The 9,895-nt window shown below is 56.5% G+C and overlaps 1 protein-coding gene across 6 annotated transcripts; it reads right to left on the bottom strand.

Annotated features, from left to right (window-relative positions):
* Positions 1-210: 210 nt before the first annotated feature.
* On the bottom strand, positions 211-9,762 carry HMOX2 (heme oxygenase 2). 6 transcript variants are annotated; one of them, XM_068420389.1, is made up of 7 exons: positions 9,736-9,759; positions 8,627-8,788; positions 4,992-5,102; positions 3,523-3,640; positions 1,739-2,230; positions 619-739; positions 211-538 (listed from the first exon to the last, which is right to left on the bottom strand). In XM_068420389.1, the coding sequence occupies exons 3-7, from the start codon at positions 5,072-5,074 to the stop codon at positions 411-413; spliced, it is 942 nt and encodes a 313-aa protein (XP_068276490.1). In that variant the 5' UTR covers positions 5,075-5,102; positions 8,627-8,788; positions 9,736-9,759; the 3' UTR covers positions 211-410. The 6 variants fall into 6 exon arrangements, with proteins under 6 accessions (XP_068276490.1, XP_068276487.1, XP_068276493.1 ...); XM_068420386.1 differs by lacking the exon at positions 8,627-8,788 and having other exon boundaries at positions 9,736-9,762; XM_068420392.1 differs by lacking the exons at positions 8,627-8,788; positions 9,736-9,759 and adding an exon at positions 9,314-9,335.
* Positions 9,763-9,895: the final 133 nt, after the last annotated feature.

The raw sequence follows: 9,895 nt of genomic DNA, 5'->3' as shown, positions 1-9,895 counted from the left end.
GAGTGCTCCTCACCGCAAAGGCTGATGACACCTTCTTGGGTTGCGGCCCAGGGCAGGAACCTCCCTCCAGCGCCTGCTCCTGGGAAGGAGATGACAAGCCAAGCACGTGGAGCCTTTGCCAGTACAGGACGAGACATTTCTAACCTTAAAAGCCGGCCCAGCCCGGGCAGGGCAGTGCTGAAGCAGGCTCCTCACACCGCAGCAGGCCTGTACTCTAGTCAGCTAAAGACATTCTATTACAGTGCTTACATCAGTGGTGTGCAAAGAGCCTTTGACAGTCCCGCAGAAGTCCTGGTTATGTTCTCACTTCCACCCTGCAGCCCACTCACCGCCAACAGCAGGGGCACAGTCTGAAGGACGGGGCGCGCCTCTCCCCGGCCGCCGCCGAGAGCCACGCGCCGCTCGCCCCATCACATGAGGTACCACGCGGCGGCTCCTGCTGCCACGGCGACGCAGGCTGCCAGGATCAGCTGCACCAGGGGCTGCTTTGCCAGGGCCACGGCAGCGTGGTAGGGGCAGCTGGGTCCTGCCCCACCTCCTAGGACACAGAAAACGCCGTCAGTGCTGCCAGTCTCGTGCCACAGGCGCGTGGCAGCGCTGTCGTTGCCCATGACCTACCTAGTTTGTCTGCATAGTAAGGGCATTTGCGTAGGTCTCCTTGTCCATCGTGGACTGGACCGCCTCCATCCTGGCCTTCGTCTGTCAGCGCCCTGCCAGTCTTGTCCAGTTCATCAAACACCTGCAAGTGGGTACAGCAAGGAGGTGAAGCAGGCAGAGCCAGGCCGCTTTCACCCAGACCCCTGGCACGACGTGGAGAACAGGCAAGAGCCCCTCCTGCCTCCCTCCCTGCAAAGACAGCGCGTGCCACTCCTTCAGCGTGCCTTGCAGGCAGCCCTGCGGCGATGTCTGGCACACGCTACGGCCCTGGGAAGGCACAGCCCCTTCCAGGAGCATCAACTCAGACCCAGGAGCGAGACGGACGCAGCATCAACCTGCTGGTCACCTCCCAGCCTGCTGCAGGGGGGAGTATGAGACAACATGCTCCCCCCTCCCTGCTGCAGCCCCTCTCTGGCGCCACTGCTCCTGTTCCTGCAGCGCTCAGGTTTCTGTAAGGCTCCTGGCAAAGGAGCTAACCACAGCCCACCACGTTTCTGACCAGCTCAAACCACACTGACCTGCTATAGGCACAGCTACTGTGGGGAAGCTTTAATCTAAGACTGTGTTCATCCCCCTGGGGCAGAAGGGCAGCTCAGGCAGGTTTTATGAAAGGCAAATACTATGGGAAGGAACAAGAGGCTACAGACGTTTTTGGCCACTGGGCAACACGTCAGCCGTGAGACAGGAGATGGAGTTGTAACCAGTGTGGTGCAATACGCTCAAAGTGTTTGAAGCTGTCTGGGAGCGAAAGCTCTGCTCCCCTCGCTGCTTCAGAGCCACACAGCCCACGGGGCAGCTTGTAGTGAACTCATCTTAATTTTGCCTTCATCAAAGGCTCGGCTGCGGTGGTGGAGCGTGGGAGGAACTCCTGCCCCACGCCAGCCCCGTCTCCAGAAGCTAGCGCAGGAGCTAGTCACACTAGAATCCCACCGCCCCCCGAAGGAGGGACTCTGGTGGTCTCAGACCCAACCCACTGCGTGGATGAGCAGTCTGACTGAACTAACCTAGGCCTAGGAGCTGGCCCAGACCCCAAAGCGGCAGCACCTACACATACAGGTATACAGCTCAAGGGATTTGGTACCTGCATGTTAAATCTGAAGGCTCGGTTGGCCTCTTCCACGATCCTTTCCTTGGTGTTCTTGTCCAAGTCCAGAGCATTCATCCTCGCTCTGTAGAGCTGCTTGAACTGCTGCGCATTGGAAACGTTGTCAAACGTGTAGAATTGGATTCCTTCCTCAGTACTGGGCAACTTCAGGGCCCTCTGGGCTACCTTCTTCAGCACTTGGCCACCCGAGAGGTCCCCCATGTAGCGTGTGTAAGCATGAGCCACTAGAAGCTCTGGCTCGTGCTGTCCCACGTGATGGATTCTGTCCACATAGTGCTGAGTTGCCTCTGAACACTGGATCTTCTCTTTCCAGTCTTCCCCATAGAAATATTTCAGGTCTTTGACCAATGCTTCTCTCCGGTGAAGCTCCAGGGGGAAATACAGGGGAGCAAAGACTGGGTTGTCCTTGTTGTGATCCATTTCCTCTTCCAGAGCAGAGTACGTGAAGTAAAGTGCCACGGTGGCCAGCTACGGACAAAGCACAGCTAACGTGAGAAGCCCTTTACTAGATCGGCACCTCACACCTTGTGACTACTCCCCCCCTGCACGGAGCTGGGGTAAACAAGGAGGAAACCCCCAGGCTTGACACAAAACCAGCCTGGAGAGCCCGGGCCAGGCATGTACCGCTTGAAGGATCAGAGGCTCTTCTCTATCTACGTTCATACCAACACTACCTATGGAGCACGAGCTAAGAGTCAGTCTGATGTTGCCAGCTGTGTGATCTGGGCCTCCTGTCACCTTGAGAGCAAGGCACAGGGACAAACTTCATCCAAAAGGTACAACTAGCACCAACAGCCTTGTGCTATAGGAGACTATGATCGATGCCAAGTCCTTCTGGATCAGGCAGGGCTGCTCAGACCCAGAACACCATCTCTTCTGTAGAGAAGAGAGAGCAATCCAACCTGTAGTCTGTGGAAAACAGCCTAGTCTTCAGAGGATGGAATAGGTGCTGTAATCTCACCAGGATTTCACTCCTCAACAGCTTATGCCACCAGTATCTGTGCTGCAGCCACATCTGCCTTGAGCAGCCAGCAGATGCATGGCCAGAAGCTCAGCACTTCCACCTATCAAACCTGTGCTGGGCCAGCACCCTCCCACCCTGCCGGGTCCCAGCTGTAGGGTCCACCAGGCAGAAGTCCTGGACAAGGGCCCACCTGTAGTTTTGACTATATGTCTCTCTTTAGCCCACACCCAGGGCTAAACAATAACCAGTTGTTCTGTCACCCAAGACCCCTCCCCAGCCGAAAAAGGGAATTGGGAAAAGGAGGGAGACTTGTGGGCTGAAATTTAAACAGATTTAATAAAATAAAAGAACCAATATCAATACTAATACAAAAGACACAAAATTATACTTAGCTCATAGAGCGGTGGCAAGTCCCTCCAGAGATAGTAACCATTGAGAAGAGAGGAGAAAGAGAGAGAGCAGAGCAGAGCAAAGAGCCCCCACCCCCAGCAGCTTTCCCATTTATAGTGAAGGTGATGTTAGTGTTACAGAACACACCAGTGGGCAGCCTGGGGCAGCTGCCCTGGCTTACTGCTAATGGCCCTGATCATCATCCCACAGCTGGCCACACACTGAAACAACATGGAACAGAAAAGTGATTCTATAAATTTTATCCCTGCAAAACCAGGAACTCACCTAGAAACTGGATTCCTCCCCATCCCCTACACACAGGGCTGTGGGGCTCTGCCTCAGAGCCTGCATCAGTCACTGCGTAGGTCAAAGGGTTTCTCTGCCACGGGCGCAGAGCAGCGCTCACCTTGAAGAGCTCCTTCTTGATCCGTCCTTTCAGGAAGTCTTTGACAAACTGAGTGTTCTCCGCACGGTCGTGGGATTCCTTAGTGCCCTCCTTCAGGAGCTCCGAAAGGTCTGTGGGACTGCAGGCAAACAGGGAGAGCTCCTTTCACCCTCTCCCACACGCAGCAAGGAGTTCATCCCTGCTGCGTTTGGAGGGATCCCTCCCCACTCCCCACCATCTCAAGCCGTTTGGAGAAGGTACAAGGTGGGATCCCTCAGGCCAGCACCACCAGGAAGCAGCAGCAGGGTGGCAGCAGATGCAGGTCCCCACATGCCAACCAGACTTGCTGTCCTGGGAGGGTTAGGGCTTCCCAGGGGCTCAGACCCGGGACGCTGAAGCAATTGCCAAGGATCCTCTGATCCCTGCACCATTAACTTTCGCTTCTCACCCATGTGAGCCCCAACAATACTGCAAAAGGAGACCTTGAGCATATGAAGAATAACTACTGGGGCAGGCTAAAGGGCACAGAAGCCTTTTTTTAGAGCCAAATAGCAAAACAGGGCAAGAACACCCACAGGAAGTTCATTTATCCTGAATCACACTGTTTTTTCAGTTCTCTTTCTAAAAAAAATTAAAAAAACCAAACCCCACTGTGATTTTAGGCTACAGGCCCTGCACCTGCCTGGAGTTTGGTACAGCGTTATCAACACCTACGCGCACTCCAAGTTATGCCAAAGTGCACCTTGCAGTTCTTGTGACTGGCTGCCTACAGGTGATAGCACGTTCGTGTTAGCTGTGAGAGAGACAAGACCTCGAACACTCCAGACCCACTGAGGGGCTGAACGCTGCAGCCAACAGGCTAGAGAAGGCCCAGGGGTGCCAGGAGAGCCAGGCAGCATTGACCTGTTACGAAACTGAGCCTGTTGAGCCAAAGAGAAGCCAAGCAGCCTGCCTCGGTACAGCCTGTTCACCCTCCCCATTTTCCAACCCCAAAGCCTTGGCTTTTAGAGCATGTGTGTGAATTTGTGTTTTAAACTAACCTCCAGGAAAAGGTCCTTGCCTAGACCAGCGGGTGTTCTGCAAAGGCAAGAGAGGCAGCTCACTGGAGCAGAGTTCATCTCTAGAGTCATCTTTCAAAACAAGAAGCTGCTATCACATGAGACCGCCCAGCAAGCCATGGAAAACTGGCTCACCTTGGCCAGGAAGGCACAAACACAACTGCCAAATGGCCAAAGCATTTCTGAAATGCGAGTTTGATAGTAGAGACTAAAAAAACCCAACTGCTTGTTGTCAGCCTCAGCCAGATCACTCCTCCCCAACCCTTCCACCCTTTCAGGACAGTTTGATTAAACAGATTTTACTGCACATATATTTGATTAATCACCTATTGGAGTCCCTCACTCCCTTTCAGATGAGGAAAAGAGATCCCTGCTTTACCTGGAAGGTCTCCTGCGAGACTGTGTCTGTGCCTGTTGTGAGACAGGACTCACCTGACGTTGTCATCTTCTGTTTCCTCATAGCGCAAGATTTCCCCTTCATCTCCTCCCTTGGAGCCCTCCATAGCTGATGGCATTGCTGGTCAGTGCTGGAGACTGGACAATCTGAAAGGCAAAATCAGAGAGGGGCTTCAGAGGGAAGCTGCCTTAGCAAAGGGATGGGTATGAAATGCTGAGCAGCCCAGCATGGAGCCTCGGCGCTGCACCACCGCGCAGAGCAGCGAGGAGCAGCCAGTGGCCATTCCCACCGCACACCAGGCGCTTCCACGCGAGCCGTGCTCGGTCACTTTAGTTACCCTGGGTGAGCTTCAACGCTAACACCCAGTTCACCAAACATTAACCTCAGAGGAGACTCACAAGGCAGCAAGCAGCCTGCATGAGGTTGCCCACTTCAGAATGGCTGCTGGGTTAAGATAACCAGAGACCTCAACTTGAGCAATCTGCACTGATATGGTGAGCAAGCTGCTTTCCACTGGTGCTACTGAATATCTCACCCAATCTCACACTCTGAGCAGAGGAACTGGAAAGGGAAGCACCTCTCCTTCAGTCAGGAGGAAGAACAAGCCACTTCATTTCCACAGCAGCACAAACCCTGGAAGAAAGCTGCAGTGAATTAGGGCAGCTGAGCTCTGAAGTCAGGCAGCTCACAGGGGAAACAAAAAGCCTTCCCTGCAATGGAGCGTATGGAGAGGAACTTCCAGAGCAGGGGCAGATGTCCCTGTTCTGCCCTTCCTGGGCTGCACTCCGTGAAAGCAGCCACTCTCTGACCAAAGTGAGCTGCAGATAGCTCCTGCCGCCACTCACACTCCTCTGCTGCCTAACAGGGTTTACTTCAAACGCCAGATGTAACTGGGTCCTTCCTCCTCTTTTGCAAAGGGGAAAAAAAAAATCTCTGTGAATGTAGCAGGATGCACAAGACTCACCCAGAAGCGGGAACAAGACACCTGGCTTATGCCAGCCAAACACCCCTGTAAGCCAGAAATCCGGCCACCTCCTCTAGAAAATGGACCTGTCAGCAGCCCCACCACCTCCCAGCCTGCCTGGCCAGAACGCTGCTTGCTGGCTCTTCGGAGAGCACCCACTAGAAGAGAGCCGTCCCTCCTGCCCTCCCACGCTGGCTCCGTCTCCAGCAGGCTCCCTGCTCAGCCCACGGCCGGGGCTGTGGGAGCAGCAGGCAGGCAGCTGCGAGCACACCGAGCTTGTTCGCACGGGGCCAGCATCAGCACCTCCGTTGCTGGCTCCCAGCTCACACGGAGCACACTGGTTATAAATTAACTGCCCTCCAGTTCCTCACCCCCGAGTTTCTGAGCCCTGTGTCACAGTCGCTCTCGCTGCCCTGCACACTCCAGCACAGGGCTCGGCCAGGAGCGCTGGGAGCTGGGTCTGAGCACCCGGCCCCGGGTGCAGCACGGCACAAAGGCCCACCAGCACAAGGGCTCAGAGGTGTTTGAGGAGACCAGGCGCAGGTGCTGCACTGCCTGTTTGATCACTCACTAGACAGCAAGTGTGTTCACACCAGGTCAGCAAAGAGGCAAATAACCTGCCCGGCCCCAGCCAGGAGCCTGTCACGGGCACAGGGGGGAACAGCCTGCTCACCCCACCGCACAGCCAGCGGCCTCCGGCCAATACAGACGCACAAGTTCTCAGGACACCCGGGCTTCCTGCTCAGCTCACTTCAGGCCAGGCACTGCTCAAGAAACACAGATTCCAAAATTACACTAGATGAACTGGTTCTGATTTAATCTTATACCTGCAGAGAGGTGGAGTCCTGGAGGAAGGGTGTGCTGCCTCCACACACTGCCAGGCCTGCAGCAGCCACCACTACAAAGTGGCAGGTGAGAGCGGAGCTACGAAGAGCACTTCAGCATCGCTCATCCCTTGGAAGAGGCCCGAAGGCTGACGTTAAATCCAACCCAAAGGAACACACCAGATCAAGCCTCAGGAGCTAGTGGTTAAGAGCAGCAATGGTACAAGGCTCCCAATGGCCAGACAAACACGGCATGGCTCCCCAGATCGTCGTCGTACAAGACATGTCTGCTACTTGTTAGAGCCTCCACACTCACACCTCGCAGCACGCTTGTGTTTAGAGGTGCTCACCAACACAGGAGCTTTGCTCTTCATGCTACTCATGGGGCATCTGAGGGGGTCTAAGAAGCCTTCACCCAAGCTTGTCACTAGTGTTGTAGAAGGACAACTGATCAGAACAGTGAACGATGGTCCCAGTAGCACTGTCTGCTGTTGGAAGAAAGGGTTAGGACACAAAAAGTCATTTAAGGACTTTGGTGCACTCTCAGACTTGTATCTCCCATGGCTTTTTTTGTAGAGGCTCAGTCCAGCATGTTCATCTCCACAGCAATACACAGGGCAGTGACGACACCAGCCCCTTTAGCCCGAGGTGAGGACAGGACACGCACAGGAAAACATGGAAGCTTAGATTTCACCCGATACCGTCTCTAGGAGAGACGCCTCCCTGATGAGCCGTGAATTCAAGAGACAAGTCAGCACAAATCAAAGCCCTGTCCTGTTCAGTATTAGGATATCGCACGAGAACTGGGAGGAAGGGAAGTCAAAATCCTAGTGTCTCTCTTACCACCACACATCATTGTTTTTGTTCAAAAACGGGCACCTGGAAGCCCACAGCATGGTCACAGGTCAAAACCCCGCTTTCTCGGGGTGTTCTGCTCCTCTCAAAGAGGCAGCGTCCTACACACCGAGAGGGAGGTTCCAGCAGCTGCCCACCTCCACTGCAGAGGCTGCAACGTCCTTTCATTTGCTCTGAGGAGCTCTGCCCACCACGAGCCTGGCTGGTGTTCAGGGTAAACACATACCTTCCCGGTGCCCTGCCAGCAGCCACACGAGTCGGGATAGCAGGGCTGGAGAGTGCAGAGAAGGTTTGGTACAGAACACCTCAGCACTCCAAACATTTCTTTCCCAATAATGGTGTTCAAACCCTCCGAGAATCTGTGATTCTGTGTGTGAGAAAACATCCCCACCTCATCTAGCCAGGAATTAGTTCACCCCTGCACACTTTTCCACAGCATGCTTCACACTTAAGACATGCAGCCGTTCTTCTCAGGGTAGGAAGACACTTCACCCCAATAATCCCCTGCCTTTTGAAGGAAGCAGACGCTGCTGCTGCAGGGAAGCAGGACTGGAAGCCCTGGCTTTGCTTGGGCACTCTCAGAAGTTCAATAATTCACAAACACCCCAGCAGTACAGAGTTCATGTTCGCTGTTCAACTAGCACACAACTTCAAGCTGCTTCCCCACGCGCAGAGCTTACCTCCCTGCTTTAACAAGCAGCAGAGCGTGCCCGGACCTCCTCAAGCACCACTGCAGTGCAGACAAACCCCAGAACTCCAGGCCTAGTGGCGTGGAGTCATCACAGTGGCAACCCAGCAAGAACATCAGGAGAGCTTCACTCCTCCTTCTCCCTCTGGGGAGATATTTGGCACCAGCTGCTGCTGGAAATGGAGACTCACAGAATAAATTACTACATTACCTGCTCCCAGGTAGGTTTAAGACTCCACCTGGACACAGCCTAAATTTAGGCAATAATTCAAGGCTAAGACACTTCCAGCAGCGCCCACACAAACGCTACTTCTGTCCCCCAGAACTGCAAGCCAGCACCTCAACAAATTGACCAAAGGAAACTCCTGGTAAGTTCATAGATCTTGCCCAGTTCTGCACTTTGGTAACCGGCCCTTGCGTCAGGGAGTGCATCAGGAATCTATCTTCTCACATGGGCCCGGAGAGCAGCGCAAGGGGCAGGTCAGTCAGTCAGGGTTAGATCTGAGGGGAGGAAGAGCGCAGTGTGACACACACATTAATATATCAAGCAGCCTTTGCTCTGGGGAGAGCCAGCGCTCGCCCTGCCCATCCCAGCGCACACCCGGGACACCCCAAGCAGGGCCGGTGACAGGCACTTACAGCTGATGGATGTAACGCAGCGCTGTGGACAAGTGCCAGCACTGCGGGGCATGAATAAGACATTTGTTTCCCCCAGCAATGAAAAGTAGGGACAGCAAGAGGCCTCAGAGGCCTTCGACCTCCAAGCTCTCCCCTGAGCTCAGCTGAGTCAAGAAGGGCCGAGTGCCCCCAGGCCACTGGGAGAGCCCGGCGCAGGACTCGCGTCCGGAGGACTCGGGCGTCCCTCACGAGAGGCCGCACGCAGGCACCGCCGCAGGGATGCGAGGCCGCCGGTCCCGCTCACTTCCTCAGCTGCTGGGCAGACGCTCGCCCGTGGGAGCGGCAGGAAGAGGGAGGCCCGACAATCGCTGGCCCGGCCCTGGGGCTCGGCTCGCCGTGAACACGCACCTCGCGGACGGGCGCTGCGGGCCCCGAACTGCTCTCGGCGCCTTGCGGACCGTCCTTCCGCGGCCCCGGCCAAGGCGGACAGGGCGGCCGCGACAGCCCGGCCTGCGGCTGGCAGGGCGAGGGGCAGAGCCGAGGCCCGGCCGCCCCAGGGCCCGGAGAGCGGAGGCACACGGACACGGCCCGGCCTAGCGCCTCCCCGCCGCAGGGTACCGGGCCCACCTGCCCCCGGGAGCGGGGAGGCCGGGGCCGCTGCCTCCCGCGGCGGCTCCAGGGCAGCGGGGCCTCCTTCCCGGGGCGGGGAAGCGGAGCAGGGCCCCGGGCTGGGGGGGGTGGTGCGTCCCGCGGGCCTCAGCCCGGTACCGGCCCGGGCCGCCAGTCACCCCCCGCCCGCGTTGCCATGGAGACGCGCCGCGCGCACTCACCCGCCGCCGCCCGCCCTCTGCCCCGCGGCGCGAGACAAAGGCCCGGCCCGGCCGCGCCGCATTTATTGACGAGGGGGGGACTGCGCGGCCAATCAGGAGCCGCCTACGGCGCGCGCCGGCACCGCCCACTGGCGGAGGCGGCCGAGACGCCACACAGCGG

The sequence above is a fragment of the Nyctibius grandis genome, chromosome 30, assembly GCF_013368605.1.
Source record: "Nyctibius grandis isolate bNycGra1 chromosome 30, bNycGra1.pri, whole genome shotgun sequence".
In the NCBI taxonomy this organism is placed as follows: domain Eukaryota; kingdom Metazoa; phylum Chordata; class Aves; order Nyctibiiformes; family Nyctibiidae; genus Nyctibius; species Nyctibius grandis.
Note: the sequence above shows the minus strand (reverse complement) of the source record. Positions and strands in the feature narration are given on the sequence as shown.

Bases quoted from the DNA above. Each gene is read 5' to 3' on its own strand.
- HMOX2 (XM_068420386.1), bottom strand. From the start codon at position 5,074: ATGCCATCAGCTATGGAGGGCTCCAAGGGAGGAGATGAAGGGGAAATC. The intron at 2,231-3,522 runs GTGAGCGCTGCT...CTTTGTCCGTAG, and splicing joins TCAAGAAGGAGCTCTTCAAG to CTGGCCACCGTGGCACTTTA. The intron at 539-618 runs GTAGGTCATGGG...TCTGTGTCCTAG, and splicing joins TTACTATGCAGACAAACTAG to GAGGTGGGGCAGGACCCAGC.